This window comes from Hesperophylax consimilis, chromosome 30 (genome assembly GCF_061612785.1).
Source record: "Hesperophylax consimilis isolate HC1 chromosome 30, BYU_Hcon_1.0, whole genome shotgun sequence".
Taxonomy (NCBI): domain Eukaryota; kingdom Metazoa; phylum Arthropoda; class Insecta; order Trichoptera; family Limnephilidae; genus Hesperophylax; species Hesperophylax consimilis.
This window is the reverse complement of record NC_142865.1, coordinates 17,226,760-17,248,994: the sequence shown is the minus strand read 5'-3', so window position 1 is coordinate 17,248,994 and position 22,235 is coordinate 17,226,760. Positions and strand designations below refer to the sequence as shown.

At 36.3% G+C, this 22,235-nt stretch overlaps 1 protein-coding gene across 1 annotated transcript in view; it reads right to left on the bottom strand.

The window, feature by feature from the left end:
- The window catches only part of LOC149409702 (calpain clp-4-like), a 44,377-nt gene that overhangs the window by 16,126 nt on the left and 6,016 nt on the right, over nt 1–22,235 (bottom strand). Inside the window, exons 4-8 of the mRNA XM_089649436.1 lie at nt 20,228–20,296; nt 20,016–20,150; nt 17,902–18,067; nt 15,113–15,238; nt 649–781 (exon numbers count right to left, since the gene is read on the bottom strand). Of these exons, the coding sequence (XP_089505562.1) occupies nt 649–781; nt 15,113–15,238; nt 17,902–18,067; nt 20,016–20,150; nt 20,228–20,296 (629 nt within the window). The remainder of the gene's footprint in view (nt 1–648; nt 782–15,112; nt 15,239–17,901; nt 18,068–20,015; nt 20,151–20,227; nt 20,297–22,235) is intronic.

The window sequence follows — 22,235 nt, the reverse complement described above, 5'->3', positions numbered from 1 at the left end:
GTTATTTTACATATACAGGGTTTTCCAATAAGAGTCGTTATTTTGAATAGCCCGCTATTTCGGTAGATGTTACTTTTGAAGCTGTCATTTTTTGACATTTGACAAGTAGAAACTACGCCATTAATAAAAATGGAACGATACACGCTTCAACAACGCATTGAAATTATTAAAATTCACTTGAGTGAATCAAATGCAAATCATCTTGAGTGATGAGGCCCATTTCCACCTCGGTGGCTTCGTCAACAAGCAAAATTGTCGCATCTGGGGCTCGGAAAACCCAAGAGTTATTGTTGAAAAGCCTTTCTATCCTCAACGTGTGACTGTTTGGTGCGGTTTATGGTCCGGCGGAGTCATTGGACCTTACTTTTTCGAAAATGAGGCTGGAGAAACAGTTACGAGAGATGATTAATGATTTTTCATGGCCGGAATTGGATGGTATTGATTTGGACAGCGTTTATTTTCAACAAGACGGCGCCACGTGCCACACAAGCAACGAAACCATTGATCTTTTACGATTGAATATCAAAATAGCACCTCTTATTGGAAAACCATTATTGGACGGTTGGTATTTTTTATTTTCTATTTCTTTGTAATTTTTTTAACCCTCTGTCTTTTGTGTGTAATATAAATAAAATATGTATTACTAACATGAGCTGAGAGCGTAGTCCATTAACTTCTTGAGTTCCAGCCAGTCTATATCCTCGGTTTCCTTGGCCACCTTATAGAAGTACTTCTCCACTCTGGGAGTCAGCCGCGGCGCTTCTACTAACAAACGGCTGGCCTGAAAACATACATAATATATACATGTAATCCATAGACATCAACATTGATAGACTTACCCTAGCATGAAATCTGGGTATCATTTGGACGAGCTGGAGATAAACCACGTGACCATATTTTTGGCACCAAAAGGGTTCGGGGAAGCCTTGAATAAACCACGACATCAGTCATACGTTGTCCACCAAAGAGCGCACACTGAAATAACCAGATCCTACGCAGAAAAGTAAGATTAGCTAAAGTAAGTATTTGCAACGCAATCGGGTAAGAAAGATCATTTTTAACTTTTCCTTATCTGTGGTGTGTATTTACTACACATTGCTTCTATTAACTTTAATAACTCTATAAATGTAATAAATTCTGGGTTCACATTTTAGGTATTCCTCTGTTATACATTTATGCACTGAATTAAAAAATAATTTTTTTTTTTTATTTTTTTTTATTGTTTAACTTATAACATTGTTACATTTTACATAAAATTAGGTGATCATAGGTAGTAGTGAAAAACATAAGTTGTTATATAGTTTTCAAATTCAATTAAAAATCAGAGTGTTTTGTTAAAAAGTGGGAACAAGTACAACAATTCAATCAACCGTGTGACAATGCTATGCGAAGAGTGTGCGAGGAAATGACACGCTATTGATGTCCCGCTTTAGTTCTCTATGCGGGAACATGAGATATCCACACGTCCGCAGTTGTATTTAGACCATCGCTACCTACGACCGCATAGCTGTGTGTGTGATCCAGTGCCCATGGCGCATCCATCCAGCACCTGCAGCCAGTCGGTCGCGGGTCGTCGTTAGATAAGGACTCCTCGCACGTTTGTTTATCATCTGCCAATGGTTTTTTCATGTTTTCAGCAATTAAATTACAATTATTATCACTTTTGATATAAAATATAATAAACATAAGCGATTAACTATGAATATTCATATTTTTCCGACATTAAATCGCTTATTTTGAGATGTGTATTGACTACACAGCACCGAAACACGTGGATTTTTTTAGCACAGTAAGGGAAAGGTTAACCCTACTGTCTACAAATCGGGTTGCGTAGAATAGCAAAAATGAGTGAGTTAGTAAATTACAACATATTTGTAAAAGAGTCTAACTAAATAGTGTAGCAAAATATTCAATTTTGGAAACAAGCCCAAACTTTTGTTTACCCAATTTGAAGTTAATTTTTTTATCGTAAATAGAACTATTACCTAATTTGTTAGCAGATTTTATTTTCGAGGATTAAATTGTGATATTACAATGCGAGTTGCCTGTATACTGTCAGATTCATTTATTGACAAAGCACATAAAGGGAGACGGTCTCACCACGTTTTGTTCTCCTTTCCCTGATGGGCGGATCTATCAATTTGGGAGTCCATGATGTAATTCAATACATATCAAGTCAAACACACAGTCAAACTAAATCACACACAACAACAACAACCATCTACTATTCAATCAAAGAGGTCAAATTCAACTGCCACAATATTGGGATGGCGGAATATTAGCCAAATAGACTGTCATTAACGGTCAGCATGCAAAAATACAAGCGTTATAGTCTGTTAAATCAAGTAGTTAGTGCTGTGAATCGATTCTTGAAATAATATCCACTTCATAACAAAACACTGTGTCTTTATTTATTTTTAATATGAATACCGCACAAGAGTCCCAACTGCTTCCAACCGTCGACAGCCAGTGAAACTATGACATCGCCAACTGGGGTACGTTGTGAGGCTGAAGGTAGCTAGGAGGGGAAAAAGATGGGGAAGAGGAAGGCGGAGGAGTACCTGGCTATTCAGATCTGGTCACCAAACACGGCTAAAGACATTTCAAGAATGGTGGTGGGGCGATACTGAGGGTATCTCACAATGAAATCTGCCGCAGTATACTTATGTGTATATAATTTTAAATGAATAAATAGTGAAATAAAAAAAATTCTTCAAATAAAATTTACTTGTTCACGCCAGGATTTGAACCTTTGACCTTCGGATTGCTAGTCGAGAGCCTTACCCCTCGACCACGAAGACCATCAAATTCATTGTCACATTTGATTGATTGATGATCAAATTAAACGTTTCATCTTTTTATCAAACTGCAATCACGCAATTTGATAAAAAGCTGAAATGGAAAGAGAATCGACGTATGGTAGGAGAAAAGAAAGAGGAAGGTTGGGAAGTACCGAGCTGTCGGTGCAACTATTGATGTAACATCTATATAAATAAAAATGTAAATGTTCGTTTGTTCAAAATCTTTAATCTCCGAAAAGTTCTACACCGATTGCTTTGAAATTTTGACACAACTTTGCATTCGAATACGCGTGTGTTTTTATATACCTACATTATATAGATATCACCTGTGACACCTGCTTTTTTTTTTAAAACAGCGCCATCTGTTGGACGTAAAAGCAACACGCTTATTATTGTTTCTCCATCTGCACAGACAGACTAAGTCACAGTGACGCGTGGCGGGGTACAGCTAGTTATAATACAAAATAGTTGACAGTCAAATAATTTAAAACATGGCGTTTTTAGTTCTTATTTTGACCGTATGCAAATATTTCGGCGTCAAGCTGTAATTTATTAGTATCGTGAGATAGGTTTTAGCATCTGCATTGACTTTCGCAGTATGTGACAGAGACAGAGGATGAGAGAGATAGAAGCACCTATATAACCCAGTGTAGTAGGTAGTTAGGCTCTCTCTGTTCGCAGCTCGCAGTTAGGAACTATACTCTGTAAAAGACCGTGTTGTAGGAGGGAGGAAACGCAGAGGCCGGCAAATCATGCCGCAGCCTAGCTGTTGAACACAAGAACGAGTCGTAGAAGCAACCCGCTCTCATGTGACAAATGTCAGTGTAAATGTAGTTACAATACATCATTATTAGAATCCAACCGTATACCATTATTATAAATATCTGGGAATCTCGGCACGAAGATTAACAAGTATTATTATTAACCTAATAAAGTTATTTTTTTTTTTTTTACTTACCTTATCAACTTTATCTATGCCAACTTTTTGGTCGTATACACTGAAACGTAAAACAATTTTTCGTTAATAATAACAGTCAGATTCAAACTTATAATTTTCTTATACATAAAAATTCAGCCTTTGTATGTTTGCGCTCGCAAAACTCGAAAATTAGTCGACCAATGTGGCTGAAAAATTCAAAGATTGTTCTTATTAGTACCAGGAGTGTTTAATTTTTTAAAAATTACAAAAAAGTGAATAACAAATACATTTACAAGTGGGACAAAAAAAAATAAAGTTTCAAATTTAGGTTTACAATATTAAGTCTTGAATAATAATATTTCACGTTTAAATACGTTGTAGGACATGTGGAAAATATACACATTTCCTGCGAGGCAATTAATTAAACTATTGATTCTTACCAAGGGCATCACCATTGGTAAGTTAGTTCTGCACATAGGAAGAATCAAAAGCCTGTTTTGGCAGCCTCGCGCAAAATTATCCGAATCTTATTTTAGCCAGAATGTTTGGTATTGAGACTAAACCGTTTAGAAGCTTATACGCCATCAGGAGTAATGCAACATCCCTTCTGGAACTAAGGTTGCATACACCCAGCATTCCCGAGATAAATGCTGTTGGAAACAGCTATGGGTAATAAATAACCAAACTCTCTCATGTAGAGGTATCGTAAAAACTTGTTTTGTATCTTCTCGACTATTAGTACGTAGACAGTGTCCTCTGGCCCCCATACCTGAGATCCACTCTCGAGAATGCTACGCACTAAGCTAAAGTAAAGCAGCCTTATAACTGCAAGGTTGGTCAAGTCTTTTGAATTGTGTTTGACAAAACCCAACATCTTAGTGACTGATTTACAGATTTTTTCAATATGAGCGTGAAGTGTTAAGCGAATGGCGAGTCACCATGTGTTTCAGTGACGTATCTTTCATTTTGTAATTAAAATATATGGTCTTTTGTGCCCTTGTAAAGCATATGACTGAACATTTTTGGAAGTTGAACCCAAGTTTGTTATCAATACTCCAATCAATAATTAATAAAATGTTTACTATGATACTAACGTATATGTAATTGGATTTTCCGTGATAATCCTGAGCAAGAATTCACATTGGGTTTTGGGGTAGGCAGTTGAAGGAATGATGCAATAGTTTCCAGCTGGCAGATTATACCTAGAAAAGCAGGAAAATTACCAGTTAAGTATTGATTTTTTTTTCTCTTTATTACACGTTAATAAATTAAAGAAATCAAAAATTAAAAATATATATATATTAGGTAATCTACATACGCCCTTACTGCTTTTTTGTTCATACATAAAAACATATTACAGCGGCTATTAGGTTTGTATTAACAGTTATAAGCCTACATATATTCAATAATTTACCGCCATTACCTAGCGCCTTTAGCGGCCAGCCATAGATTTGGGCGTATTATTAATATTCTAGGATATTTGACTGAAGGAAGAAAGTAGGCAAAGAGGAAGTCTGCTACTAGACATAAGTGGTGACAGACCTGCTTGCAGTCTCCCTGGTGTGGTTAAACTTCTGCATGGAGAACTGCGACTTGAGGTAATCCATCTTCAGCGGCAGCTCCTTGCCGGGCGGGATCTCAAACACGGCCACTCCTATCTCCAGGGTCTTTCGGGAGCGCTTGCGGTATTGCTGCATCAGCGACACCAGCATCTGCAAACACCACATTTACATAGTCATGTATTCATCCCAAGGCTCTAGACTATAGGGAGCCAATACTTTCAAGGTTTCATGAATTATGAATGCTATGGTTGGTGGGTTAATTTATCACATATATGAATGCTGTGGTTGGTGTGTTAACTTACCACATTTATGAATGCTATGGTTGGTGGGTAGTTCAAACCATTGTTCTGGAGCACCAATATACCTGATAAAACCCCTGACTTACAACCTTAACTGACCAGCTCAGGCTTGGGGACTTCATCGAAGCCACAGTCAAGTTATTCTCTCAGAAGCTGGATGTACTGTATAGGACCTTCAGATACTGCAGATAGTACAAAACTGCTGACCCTGTTCAAATCGCAAGTGCACCCTGGTGTTGAATTTGATAGCCCCACTCAAAAAACCTGAAAAAACCCCTGATTCAATGCAGACAAGGGCGGTTATTGATTCCTTCGCCACCAATACAGATTTGGGAAACCCGTCAAACGCGCACCCAACATTTGTACATTTGACATTTTTCACATGAGAGCGGGTTGCTTCTACGACTCGTTCTTTTGTTCAAGAGCACGGCAGTGGAATGATTTGTCGGCCTATATGTTTCCTCCCTCCTACAACACAGTCTTTTCGAGACCCTAGGTGACTCCTTCCTTTTCTCATAAAAACCCCCAAAGATGACAGAGCTACTTAGGTACTCCTGTATGAAGTTAATGCAAAATAATTTTTTAATGTAAGTATAAAAATTCTATGTTTTTCTTTACCTAGGTTCGTTTGTAGGGGATAAAAGAGACGGTGAAACAGAAATGAAAAAGGTATGTAGTGATAGAGGCAAAACGAAGTCCACCAAGATGAGATTCTTTCGGATGCTGATTTTCCCCATATTTCTGTACGGTGCGGAAACATGAACACTTAGAGCCAGCAAAAGAAAATGGATATACGCCCTAGAAATGTGGTGATGGAGAAAAACACTCAGGATTCCATTAACAGCCAGATGCACTAATACATATATCCATTTTGGAAGAGCCAGGCATCGACAGTAGGTTTTTAATTATGCTCTGGACACGTCCCACGCCAAACTAAGGACTCCAACCTGGAGTAACTCATAGTCACCGGCAAAGCGTTTGGTAGGAGAAGCAGAAGAAGGTCACCAACACTCTGGAGTGATCAAGTATCACTGGTGTCCAGTACGTCGGTATCCTTGGCTCTCCATGTAGCGCAGAACCGCGTGGAGTGGAGCAGCTTTGTCCACCGCGGAAATTGGAGTGGAAGTCATGATTCTCAACAATGAGGGACCGACTTAAGAAGAGGAATAAAAATTCTTTGCAAAAAAAACTGTTCTGTCCATGGTCTCTCACCCACTGGCCGCGGATGCCGCCAGTTCCTATATTCAAGGTGATGGCATACTGAGGGTTCTTCCAGTACGTGCTGTTCAGGATGTCACCTCCGCTAGACCCTACGGAGTAAGTGAAAAAGTGTAAATTAATATTAATAATAAAAGTCAAATAGGTACATTATACATTGCGTCAGGAAACTAGTGGTACAAGCGGGAGGGAAATTGGTGAATCGGTAATATCATCGGAGTTTTAGGTTAACAGGGGCCTATCCACAAAACCACAGTTTTGAGATAAACGCATATTAAGATTGGAATGTTCGCAATGTTCGCCAGCACGTTTATTGTTACCGCGTGTGTACGTAGGGCAGTTAGTGATGCGGCACCCAAAATAAGTGGACCTGCGACTACAAATTATGCCGCTACATAAGGTGCTGAAGACCGACAGGTCTCCCGGCCAAGGGAAGTCAATAAATATCACACAAAACATCTCACTCAAAAGTGTGGTTGTAATTACTACACCTCCTCCAACACAAACTCCATATTCCAATTCAACCAAAAACTTCGTTAAAAACCAGATCCTTAACAAATAAAACACTAAACATACCGATAACACACACCACACACGGACAAAGACACTTTAAATACTACGCTACTAAACTGTTTAACTGTATGCCCATTACTCTGAAGCAACTACTAACTGCAAATACATCCGCAAAAATTCACAAAAAACACATCACAGCCTGGATCAAAAACCAAGATATTTTATTTTTTCATAACATAATAACTCCAAACCAAACATAACTAAACCATAAAAAGTGTATAATAAATTAACACGTTTTTCGAGATTTTACCAACTATACTCACACTTACAATACAAATATGTGCACTTAATATATATTAATATATTTTTTTTACATATACATTATGAATATTCAATTTACAAAAACTATTAAAATTTTATGAATATTCAATTTACAAAAACCAAAAAAAAAAAAATAATAATTAAAATTAAAACTTGTAAAAAATACTATCAATTGTTTATTGTCTTTTAAAAGGTTTTTTTTATAGTAAAAGTCAAAAAATTATGAAATTCTAATAATCATTAAAGTAAAAACCGAGATTTGATAATAGTCAAACTAATTTTACCTAATATCCATCTATTGCGAATGGTAGTTATTTGCCATGGCTGGGTTTTGGCTGGGAGTTCTAGGAGTTTTGCATCCAAATAACAAAGAAAATGTCTGAAAAAGAAATGCATACTATCAATTTAATTGGAAAAAATCTATACTAATATAAAAATAAATATTTCTTTGTTTGTCCGGTACGTGTTCCTGTACCATTCATCCGATTTCAATGAAAATTTCATAATTCTTTTCGTTTGTTCTTATTAGTGCCAGGAGTGTTTAGAGAATGAATGGTGAGAATGAGAAAATGATGACAAAATAATGACAAAAAATAATGAGAATGAATGAATGGTAGAAGAAGTGGGGGACGCTCGAGAAAGACTTAACGTCAACATAATGTTGTTTATTAAACTTGTCGAATTCCGCTGCACGCTCAATACGCAAAAATATATAATTAACACTTGGTTTCGACTTAATTTCTACAAGAAATAACTAATTATGTGGAGAGAGATGGTAAAAGATGCAGTAAAGTTAAATTTTTCTCAAACTTAAGTTTGGAGGTTATTTTATGCATGCTTACTGTGATGTATGGTAATAAAGTTGAGTATTTAAGCAATAGATGGCGCTAGTCATAAAACTTACTCCAGAGTCCGTCAGATGTCGCTAGAGTGTAACAGATGCTTGTGAGGTTATAGTGACAGGGAACAAGCTTCTCGAACCAGAGAATTACCAACCCTTGGATAATGAACAGTGTAGCTAAATCCAGACCTATTATTTGTAACGTAAATAAACACAATTGTAAGTAGAACCTTTTACTTTTTACAAAGAGTTCCCAACACTTAAATCTGCATAATAAGGCAGGTATAACACTTACCTAAACCCTCGACTTAAATAGTTGTCTCCAATTGATATTTAAGTTGAAAACAAGTGTTAAGTGATTTCTTAAAGAGCCTTTGCAAGCAGCGGAATTCGACAAGTTTACCTGTAGTTTTTTAAACATTAACAATGTGAATTTCATGATACTATATGAAAGAATGGTATAAATAGTCGGGGACGCCTGAGGAAGACATGAATCAAATTGTGGGACTACTTAAATATTTTCCACCAATGGCAATACCGGCTCGCGGAGTAATCTGTGGAACCTCTCATTACCCGGTTGATTGATTAATGAAATCATCGTGTAACTACTCGAGTTTTTAATCAACATTTCCCCATATTTACTTTACACAAATTTAAGGGATCGGAAAGCACCGTAAATCACAGGGATCTTACAATCAACCTGATGGTAAACTACAGAGGACCCACATTGGTAATAAGGCTTTCTACAAAATAATTATTTACGGTAAAGTGAAGAACGAAGAAAGAGGTGTAAGGAAAATGTATGACTTATATATGAAGTGAATGGTTGAAAAGGTGGAGGACGCCCGAGGAAGACATGGAACGAGCAAGTGAAATAAATACTTGTTACAATATGATAATAAGGTACTCTAGAATTCGCAAAATGCCGGGCACACATAAGCTAGAATATTATAGAATATAAATTTTAAACACATATGAGTCCAAAACCGAATGCTGGAAATTTATATCCCTGAAGACATATAAACTTTCTGAACAAGGTCCAAGGCAAATTGGTATATACAGTCTATTTGACTTATATTCCGCCATCCCAACGTCACAGTAAAACCTTAATGTAAGGGCCATTATACAAAGACAAAAACTTTACATTATGTTATTTATAATAAAAATTCAATATTCAACAGTGACCAGCCCCAAACCGTACATAATCTAAAGTACGCCCACTAATTGACTTTGAGAGCCACCTCTGGGCTGGAGCCCCACAATACTTGATAAACCTATTTGATTCTGTGCAAAGGAGGGTGGTCCGTCTGAATGAAAATCCATTGTTAACAGACCGATTGCCATTTCTAATGCACAAACGCAATGAGGGCATGCTGAGTCTGTTTTACAGGTATTTTAATGGAACGTGCTCTAAGGAGATAGCAGCATTGATCTCCGGTGCACTTGCGTGAAACTCGACCGCAACACCCGTTCACGATTGATGTTGGCTTCATTCAACACAATCTACCTACCTACCGCCTTGAGTTCACAGTGAAATACGCTCCTTAATAAAATTGCATAAACAGTAAGGATTTGCAAGTAAATACAAACAAAAAGTGTTAAATACTTTACATTACTTGGTGTTTTCAGTAATCAGTCAGTTATATTTCTTAAATATATTGTGTGCTGAGCAGTATCGTGTTTTAAAAATATTAAATAAAAACATTTCTGAAATCATAAACATACAGAACGCGCATGCGCAAAAAATAAGTTTGTCATTGGTTGCAAGTGTCGTCATTTTCTCGCTATTGGCTAAAAGTGTCATCATTTTTGAATCGTGCCTAACTGATTGCGGGAAATAGGCGCTAGTATCAAATTTTTCAAAGAATAATGTAAACATCGTATTAACTAAACATGGATCTAAACGAAAACTCGCTCAACTACATGACAAAGGCAAAAGATCTACTTAGTTCCCTTATCAAAATTATAAATGACCCGGGTAACAAATTCACAAAGGAACAAATGGGAAAAATAACACCTTTAACAACGGAACTCTTGGGAACAACAGGATTAATGGCCGTCCGGATGGGTATTCTCGAAGGAGAATTATCGACCTTAAAAAGTGCAGCTCTTACTCAATCCACTGATACTAACCCCACAAATCCTCCACCTAATATTTGTGAAGTATTAACCGAAATTGAAGAGAGGAAGCTTCGTGCAAAAAACATAATTCTCTTCAATGTCCCGGAGAGTACGTCAGATCTAACATCTATAAATATTTCCGATGATCTTAAAAAAGTTACTACGGCCCTGAAAAATATTGATATTACCATTAATACTCAAGACATTAAAATGTACAGGTTGGGAACGAAGAAAATTTCAAATAAATGTAGACCAATCAAGATAAAACTTAATGAGGAGCATTTAGTCCGGACAATCTTAATTAATAACAAAAAAATCAAAGATGGTGTTAAAGCCGGCAACGATCAGACGAGTCAGCAAAGAAAACAACTTATGATGCTTCGGGACGAACTGGAAACTAGACAAAAAAATGGCGAACCAAATTTAACTATAAAATATATTAATAACCTCCCCAAAATTATCAACGTTTTGCCAAAAAACTCCAACTAAATAAATGTAACCTGTACAATCACAATATCAGAAATGTTATAGAATTACGCACGAAGGTGGTTGATGTGAAATTACAGAGGCCAGCTAATAAACATAAACCGGGATCATGCTGCATCTACTACCAAAATATCAGGGGTATCAAATCAAAACTCGGCAAATTCAAAGTTACAGCTCCAACCATCACACAAGACGTCATCGTACTCACCGAAACCTGGTTGGAACCTTCCATTCATTCAGCGGAGCTCGGATTACCGAATCACAACATATACCGAATGGACCGGAGTCATAATACTAGTACCAAATCAAGAGGAGGGGGCGTCTTAATAGCAGTGAATAAAAGCACTAACTCTAAATTAATTAAACATAAAAATTATGATGTTGAGCAAATATTTGTACTATTAAGCGGAAAATCATGTAAAACTATTATTGGCAGTGTATATATTCCTCCCAACTCGGACTTGTCGATATACAAAAATCACTGTGAGGACGTCGAGTATGTAAAAACAAAATATCCAACACACAAAATAATTGTCTGTGGTGATTACAACCTACCGAATTGTAAGTTTAATGATCCTAATTACTCGCCAATTTCTGATTGTGAAAGGGATATTCTGGATATGTGTTCTTATTTAAATCTTTCTCAATTTAATAACGTACCCAATGTTAATAATCGCATTCTCGATTTGATATTCTCAAATGAAGAAAATGTAAATGTATACGAATCTCCTGAGTTCATTGTCCCTATAGATAAACACCATCCTACACTTATAATTTCTATACCCTACACTGGAAATGATAATCTTAAAATCTCAAGAATTTGTTATAATTTTAAAAACGCAGATTACAATAAAGTTAATGAGGTACTGTCTAACATTGACTGGACAAGTCTTAATGACGGTGATATTGATTACAATACTGACTATTTTTACTCGCAACTCAATAATGTAATTTCAAATAATATTCCTCTTACCCAACATAAAGAATCAACGTATCCAATATGGTTCAACAAGGAATTAATTCACTTGATAAATTGTAAAAAGGAATCTCATAAAATCTATAAAGAACATAGATCTGTATCTAATTATATTAAATTTAAAAGTGTCAGGAAAGCTTGCAAAAATTTGTCTAAAAATAGTTATAAAAATTATATAATGGAAGTGGAAAATACTATAAATCATGATGTAAAACATTTCTGGAAACACGTAAAGTCTATGAAAAAAAATGAAGTCGGGATTCCCGGAACTATGAATCATAAACAAAGGAGTTCTAGCAACATAAAAGAAATTGTTGACATGTTTGCCGATTTCTTTAAAGATGCGTTTGAACCTGACATTTCAGATGAACAAATTCCGGAATTTAATTCTGATATAAACTTGCAATTATCAAATATTAATATTAACATCACCGACATTACAAATTATCTTAAAACACTTGAACCAAAATTAAGTTCCGGGCCGGATCAAATTCCACCCATCTTGATTAAAAACTGTGCAGACAGCTTATCCATTCCGTTGTTCATATTATTTAATAAGTCTCTGTCAACGGGAAATTTCCCAAAACTTTGGAAAAAAGTTACTTAACTCCAATATTTAAATGCGGGGATAAATCTGCAATTGAAAATTATCGTCCAATTTGTATCCAATCATCAATACCCAAGATTTTTGAAAAATTAATTCTTCTAGAGATAAACCCCAGCGTGAAATCCATCATTACAACTTGCCAACATGGTTTTGTTTCAAACAGATCAACCTTAACCAATTTATCCCTGTACGAAAATTATATAACAAATGCACTTGCTAATAGACAACAAGTCGATTCTATATATACTGATTTCAGCAAAGCGTTTGATAAGGTTTGCCATAAAATTCTTGTTAGCAAACTGGCGAAAATTGGCATAACCGGTAACGTACTATCCTGGCTTAAGAATTATCTGTCTAATCGAGAGCTTACTGTCTGCATTAAAGGTCAACTGTCCTACACTTTTACAGCTACAAGCGGTGTGCCCTAGGGATCACATCTAGGACCCATTCTTTTCAACATATTTATAAATGACGTTACAAATGTATTTAAACGTGTCTTTATTTTGATGTTCGCAGATGATATGAAAATTTAACGAATTATTGACAATATTAATGACTGCTTATTATTACAATCAAATCTCATTAGCTTTTCTGATTGGTAAGAAAAACCCATTGATTTTCACATACGGCGCGTTCGGAGAAACCGAATGGAAAAAACCTAATGACGTCATGTGGAACGCAGCTATTGCATACAGTTTGTTTGTGCCGACGCAAACGTATGGAAATTTCCGTTCGTAATTCAGTGTTGCCAACGGATCTTGACCTAATATCGCCGTTTCTCATACATAAGGTAGCGTAAAGTAGCCGAATTTGCTGTTAGGTGGGACATGTTTAAAATTGATGTTTTTACGTGAAAACAAAAATTTCGTGGGGGGGGGGGGGGTGGCTAGAGAATTTCAAAAAAAATAAAATTTGTCCCCAGAAAATAAAAAAAAATCATGGAGAATTTCAAGAAAATATAAAATTTGTCCCCAGAAAAATAAATTTCATAAGGGGGAGGGGGGGTGGCGGGGGTGGCTAGAGAATTTCGGGACATGTTTAAAATTGATGTTTTTGAAGTAGCTTAATTGGCGACCAGTCGCCTTTTAGATTTTTTCGGCGCCGATTCTCGCTCTGAGTAGCCTAAATGGCGATATATCGCCCTTGTTGGCAACACTGGTACTGACGTTTATACATTCCGAATGAAGAAAAACGAACGTTTGCGCTAGTCTCACGGAATTCCGAATACGGAAAACGAATTCGGAAATCGAATACGAAAAACGTATGTATGCGGCCAGCCTAAGAAATGGATTGCAATTTTGTTCTTCAGTTTTTGTTCGGTAATTTAATGGAAGATGCTCTGAGGAACTAGTGTTATTGATCCCATCGGCACCGGTGCAGTCTGGATTCACACCAAAGTGTGAACAAATTTTTTACATGATTGACAGTATTTGTCAGGTGAGAACGGGTAGTTTCTCCTCAAAAAAACCCTCCACGCAACATCCCCAAAGATGACATAGGCCCTCAGAGAAATTATATTCATCAGGGCCTCCTGTGTGGATTTAATGTAAACACAGTATTTAATGTAAAGGAACACAGCTAATGGCAGAAATGATGTTGCAAGCTGAAAATAGAGGAATGCGTGAAAGGATATAGACCTGTTAAAGTATTTCCTAAAGTCGTTGTACGTCATCCAGAATTCTCCATTGGCTTTTGCCGTGCTCTTCATCGACGCGGCAGTGTCCGCTTCTACTGTAGTCCACAATACAGACCTTAAAAACATCAAATCATTCTTGAATGTGCATTTACTAAATATATAGGGATGGATTCATACTGCAGTTTTATACCCATCCCTCATACATTTTCTGTTCTAGAACTACCTCTCCTTCCTTTACTTAATTATTGAAATACCCACCACACAGCATATAAGCCCAAATACGACACAGGTCCACAGGGAAATTATTTTCTGTAAGAGTTAATAACAGTTCCACTGGTTGTGGATTCTTTTGCTGTAAATAAATTGGTAAATACTCTCAGTATCGTCCTGATGAAATAATTGAAATGGCTTCAGCCGTGCTTGGTGATCACCTTGACCTCCCCACTATCTTCAGCCTCACAATATATCCCAATAATCCTATAAATAACACAATCGAGATATGGCATGTTTGCGTGTCAACTGTCGCCGAGTTTCGACTAAACTGCACAGACTATCACAGTGGCTACGCAACGAAAGTTATGCACCTGGTGTGTAGGAAGAAACAAAGGCGGGATGGGTTAATGGGACAATACTAATTATGGTTTGTGGTTCATCTCCTTTTATTGTCTATGCTCTGGAAATTTGCAAGCAGTTGGGAATCTTGTTCGGTATTCTCATTGAAAACAAAAATGTCTAAATCTGTCTTGTGGTATACCGATTTACAGTACAAGTACCAACCCATCGCTCCAAGCTCCAGTCCATTTCAGACTTACGCCGCAGGTATCCTTTAGCTTCATGAGTTGGAACTGCTCTTTGCTCTTGTTCTCGATGGTGGTCACGGCTGTGATGATGTGGTGCTGGTCTACCTGGAAAGGTTGCGACGCGTCAACAGAGGTACCCTGGAATCATCATTATTATCATTGATAAGGGTCTCCTTACCAGGTCTGGTCCGTCTGATCAGTATACCTCCCAAGCACACAGATCATAGGCTTATCGTGCTATTTTTTCTTCTTATTTACACAATAAAGCAGGACCCAACATGGTGCCTTGTGGTACTCCTATTATTATGCAAATAATTTAGTAGTTCTGTGAACAGAAAAAATTGTGCCCAAAAAAGGATATTTCCAATTTTCTCAAATAAATGAAAACAAAAATTTCATTTAAAATCATTAGATCTAAGTAGACACTTAAATAATACCTGCTTACTTAATTATAAAGTATATAGGTACTTGAGTGTAAGGAGGATATATGTAATGGTAACAGAAGTCGGGGATGCCCAAGGAAGACATGGCACGATCAAGTGAATCAGATACTCAAGTCGGGCCATGTGAAGAGTCAGAATAATAGAAGAGTATGTGTGAGGTGATGTATGAATGTGAATGAGGCAAGGAGTGTGTGCCAAGACTGAGTTGTTTGGCGGTCCGTCCTCTCTGCCTACCCCTGCGGAGAAACGGCATGATGGTTAGTTAGTTAGTATATTTCATGTGATTTTTTTTTTTCAAATAAGGAATTATACAATTTGTCCAAAGAAACGTCACTATCTCAATGACAATTCTTTTTTCAAACTTTCTTAAGATACCATAATATTGCTTATTCCGATATGATATATGTACATGGATTAATGCTCCTGCGAACTCTGACAGGATAAAAAGGCAGTATCCAATACGTCCACCATCAAGGAAACGGAACGTACAAACAAATTTACAGACAGACGAAACGTCAAACATCAAAGTTCTGTGTTAACTGTGAGTTAACACAGAACTTAATCAGTCTTAATCTTACTCCTACTATTGATAAGATCTGTATATCCCTCTTCAGATTGTATCATGCACATTGCGCTATTTATTTATTTACTAATTTATTTTAGCCATTTAGTACATCCAAGTTTCCAAATGTATAATTTATTATTACTTACTTATATTTGTAAATTATTTAATTTTTATTGTTTATTACATTTTCTGTTGATTAATATAACTCTTACAATTCAGCTTGAATCTGTAGGGTAAATTATAGGGAGTTTACATCTCCCGAAAATAATGACAACATTACTTTTACCTACCATCATGTGAGACTGGTATCACTGCAAGCCAGCGCGCGATACTTAGCGCGGCTAATATTTCATTCTCTCTCCAGCGGTCTTGCTACCGGTTTAGCCCTAAATCTCCTCTAATGTACGCTATCTGATTTGTTCATAAAATTATTGTAACGTGAGTTTTGTTAAAATAAAAACTAAATTGGAAATATCCGAATTCTCATTATTGCACACCGAGAGTAATCACGCAACCTTGGATTCTGCGGATTGGAGAAACACAGAATCATAACCCATTCAAATTGGCGATAATCACTACCCTCCAAAAATCTATCAATTAGATTAAATAATATTGTATCCCTTTGTATTGTAAACTGTTTTGTGTATTGACTTAGTCCTTTTTTGTTGGCCTAATTTCATTGCACGTCCTTGTGCTATGTCTGTATATATCCGTGTTGTATGTAATTTTGTTTACATTGCAGAAAAGTTTAAATAGTAGCATAAAAGCCTTATATAATAAGCAAGTAAAAATAAATGTATGAACAAATTAGTATTATCAACAAGTACATCAATAGTTTCATAAATAGAGGTAGGTAGTCAGGTATTACAAAATAATTGTTTTTCCATTTTCTAAGAATATGAATTCCATTTCAGGGGCATCAGTATAGATCATTATTATCCAATAACCATTTCCTTAGATTATATTTAACATTAGCAGTATACATGTTATTATTTTTAATTGTCATTGGTAATAAGTTAAACATTTTGGGTACTATATATGTAGTTTAAAGTTCTTTCACCATATTTATTAGTACATTTCGGAACTACCAGTCCTATTTTGAAAGATATTTTGGCAACATTTATTTTTAGCCTTTTCCCGTGGCCATCTCCTATATTTCACCTTAATCTGTGACAGCAGACAGTAGTTCCTCTAATAAAGTAATGGGTATGTTCGAGGAACGAACAAGGGTTGGGATAGCCGTATTTTGAAGGGCTATTCCACACAGATAAAGCATGGATAAAGCCTATGGCTATGACAGGCGAATACGATAACACAATTTGTAAGGTTAATTCACAGTCAGATTACCGGGTGGCGAACGAAATCTGCATCTCGAGAATTATCTGTCAGCACTGGAACGGTGATCGTTGTACGGTAGCACTCGTTATGTTGAATTGGATTGCGATAGTTGCGATAAAATACGTTTAAGGGATTATTCCGATAAATAACCGGTGAGAGTACACACATTGGTTTTGACAAGACGAACGTTTCGATGCGATTGTACGGCTCACGGCACTCCGTGATTATAGTTGACGTGTGTGAACTGTACAGTTCAAATTCTGACCATACTATTCGTCAGCACACGGCCTGTCAAAAGCAAATCGGCGTGACGGAACAGGGTGTTACTGCTAATAAATGGCGTCCTTGCTTCTGTGTATAAGTGGTTTTTATTATTTTTTTTATCCACCATGGATTCATTCAGGTAGATCTCCAGGATCACTTCGTAGGAGCCATATAGTCTGGAACATATTTACCTTGGTGGTGGCTCCCATGAGGGTGCCGTGGTTGAAGTCCTGCTGCAGAAGCTCAAAGGCCGGCTCCCCCTCTGCGGGAGTGTTGAAGTCGGACACTCCTCCAGTCTGATCCACCATGGAGTTGTTCAGGTAGATCTCCAGGATCACTTCGTAGGATCCGTATAATCTGGAACATATTTATACCTTTGAAATCAGAAATAATTAACTTAAATTAACCCAACACAGAAGACTCTGAGGAAAATAATGTCGTCTTTGGGGATGGAAGGAAGTTCTGGGAAGGAAAAAGGTATGAGGGGTTGGTAGGAATCTAGAGATAAGTGTGTCAAGAAGTGACGGAAGAATGATCTGTCCATCTAATGAAAGATCAAGAGAGACCAGTTATCAAAGAAATAGAATAAGAGAGAATAAGAAATAGAATAGAATAAGAATAAGAGAGACCAGGTGTCAAAGAGTCTCCCCAAATCAGCCTCTCCTGATCCGGCACCTCACGCTGCTGATGGGCAGGCGCATCCAGAACATATACAAATAAACACTAATATCACTCTCAATTGAGCCCTTATGCGGAAAAATAGAGATACCAATTTGCCGAATTGTAATGATCTATCGACTACACCAATTTGTGGTGACTTTTGACTGTGTAACGGACTGGTTCCTCTTTTATTTATTTGTTAAGACATACACAGTACAATAAGATACAGTTAGATATTTTTAGTTATTACATAGTTTACTCAAAAATTGATCCTTAAAGTGATGTACAAAAAAAAAATCTGTTATCCATCCAACCTACTTTATAAGGAATGTAATGTTATGTGTATAAAACAGCTATATGTATATCACTCAAATACTTTGTCGATTTTTTATCAATATTAAATTTGCTGAAAGAACACAACAAATGCGTACAACTAGAATTAGCTCTACATTGAACTTTGTGGCGGTACATACTAAAACTTCTTTTGGTCAAAGAAATTATTTATATCAGGCACCACTTATGTTGAATATTCTTCCAAATCATATTAAGTCTACCAATTCCTTAGTTAAATTTAAAAAGTTAATTAAGGCTTATGTATTGACAGACGATTGTCTTAATATTTTTTCATCCTTGTCCTTTCTTAAATAATAAGATTTTATATAAGTCCCATTTGCTAAAAACTGAATGTCACCCTATCTGTCTTTATTATCTACTTTGCTTCTTCTTTTGAATAATGATTAATGATTGGTTATGGTTCAAATATTGTTACAATATACTGTCAAATTACCCATCTGGTAACACATCTAATACTCATTTTTTATTTAATTTTGAAATATTTTGTGTTTGTATGTAGAATTACTTTATGTTTGTGATTACTCTTGTGTTTGCTTCACTCAAATGTAAATTGTTAATCTCGATACAGGCTTAGTCCTAGTGAGGTTGATTTTTATGTGAAAAAAAGTGTTTTATGTATAGTGAGATGCAATAAATAAATAAATAAATAGTTGTAGTACCTATTACGTATGTCCATAAAATATCATTACGTAATTTCGCCTGAGATTGTTATAAAAGGAAGGAAGTGTGTGGATAGATAATAATAAATGTATTGAAAACAACAATTATAATAAGCTCACAAATTGTAATTGACTGTTAATACACATAAGTTTTGAAAAATGAAGTGAAAGTGTTTTTGAAATATGTCACGCTAAGAAATTTAAAAGTTAGTTTTGTATGTTGGAAAGGAATCATGAAAGATGTCTAAATGTGGTAATTTTTCATAATGGGTGTATGTTGTGATTGCGCGAGTAATTAATTACTGAGTTGTTTGCTGCATTGGTATTGTTGGCTTCAATATGAAATAGTGTAGTGTGCCTGGTACGCCTCGTTGGAACATTTAAACCAATGACGGATATTAATTCGGGACTATCTCTTTGTATAATACTTTGTATAATCTTCTGGAGAGACAAGTGGATGATCTCGTATAATAATGATGGGTAGCTTTACAATAATAATACTAAGGAGGTGAAAGTACACTATTTACATGTTTATTGTCACACTACTGGTACATAGTAGATTGCTACTCCAATTGCCCCTGCATAGGGCCAGCCCTGCTCATCAATAATATTATAACATAATTGTAGCTCACTTGGCATACGCCTTCTCCAGGAGGGAACTCCAGAAGGTGGGATTAGACATCTTCTGGATGTATTCCACTTTCTCCAGACTCATCGGAAGGAAGTCGTCTATCACCACGTCGATCCACTTCCCAAACTGCCAGAACCTACAAATAAATAAAACTACAAAACCTCTTCGACTGCCACATAAATTTGCAATGGATAAAAATATGTTCTGCCGTACCTGAAGTGAAATATCCCAGCATACTGGGTTGTAAAGCTTTGAGCGTCTGGAATCATCTGATTGAACAAACTAGAAAATAAGAAAATATGATTAGCATACAAAATAAGTTGTTTTCTTTGGTTAGTAAGTTCAGAAACTTTACATTTAAGCTTGTAAGCATCCTGATATTGGCAATGTTGAAAAAAAACCTTTATCGTGTCAAACACAAGTTAAAAGAATGGAAATAATTCAGAACAGAGGTATGAGGTCTATAAAGGTCTATAGGATAAAAACAATGAAATGCCAACTCAATATTCTAATAAGTGTGTGGCAACATTTGATCTATAATACCATACTATTTATATACAAGTTAAAAAAGAAAATGTTACCAGATTATATGTTAAAAAGTGTTAGTATTAATTGTACCTACAGTCCATGGCTATCCTACGAGAAGCTGAAACGATTTTAGACTTCCTAAGACAAATTTATTAGCAACACAAAACAATATTTAATATAAAAGTTTCAAAATGTTCAATGATCTCCCTTTAAATTTTAAGGAAGCTAAAAGTCTTGCAGTTTTTTGTGGGTTAAGTCTCAATGTTGTGAAATCTAAATACTAGTAAGTAGGTAATAGAATATTTTTATACAGGGTTTTCTAATAAGAGGTGTTATTTTGATATTCAATCGTAAAAGATCAATAGTTTCGTTGCTTGTGTGGCATGTAGCGCCATTTCGTTGAAAGTAAACGTTGTCCAGATCAATACCATCCAATTCCGGCCATAAAAAATCATTAATCATCTCTTGATAGCGCAATCCATTCACCGAAACTGTTGCTCCAGCCTCATTTTCGAAAAAGTAAGGTCCAATAACTCCGCGGACCATAAACCGCACCAAACAGTCACACGTTGAGGATAAACAGGCTTTTCAACAATAATTCTTTGGTTTTCCGAGCCCCAGATGCGACAATTTTGCTTGTTGACGAAGCCACCGAGGTGGAAATGGGCCTCATCACTCAAGATGATTTGCATTTAATTCACTCAAGTGAATTTTAATAATTTCAATGCGTTGTTGAAGCGTGTATCGTTCCATTTGTATTAATGGCGTAGTTTCTACTTGTCAAATGTCAAAAAATGACAGCTTCAAAAGTAACATCTACCGAAATAGCGGGCTATTCAAAATAACACCTCTTATTGGAAAACCCTGTAGTAGTTTTAGAATAGATGTACACTAGATATAAAATGTTAAATTTTATAATTAAATAAAATATACTTTAAAACAAAATGGCAGTGACAAAGGAGAATGGGCGAATATGTATGGGCGAATATGTCCAGAGTCAATAGATCGAATGAACGAAGAAAGGAGTATAAATTGAATATTTGATGCAAATGTATAATGGGGACGCCTGAAGAGGACATGGCACGATCAAAGGAATGAAATTCTTGAGTTGGGTAATGTCAAGAGTCAGAATAACAGAAGAGTATGAATGAGATAATGTTTTAATGTGAATGAAGCAAGAAGTGTGTCCCAAGAAAGTTTTGCGATCTATCCTTTCTGCCTACCCCTGTTAGTTTACCCGGCTAGGACAAGGGACACAAGAAGAAAGTAGGTAACAATGAAGCTGGCCATAGGATTGGCAGCTTGCCACACCCAACTACATTATTGAAAAGTGGATCGAATCCCAGTACAGAAGGAATGGGAGAGGGCACCCGGAATAAGACAATCCGAAGAACTCGTAAACGCGCTAGACCTTAGACGAAATACGAAACTACTCAATAAGGACAACCCACTCACTGAGGGAACTCGTAGGACTAAATGGGACACTGCCACCTCAGGAGACACATGCAGCTTGTAAACACCAATAGATGCAGGAAATATGAAGAGGATGAAGAGACTTCAATTCATTTATTGTGCCAATGTCCTGCCCTCATGAGAACAAGGCTCAGATACTTAGGAAGATACATTGTGGAACCAGGATATATAGCCAAATATCCAATGACATTCCTGGTGAACTTTATCAAAGGAACCGGGT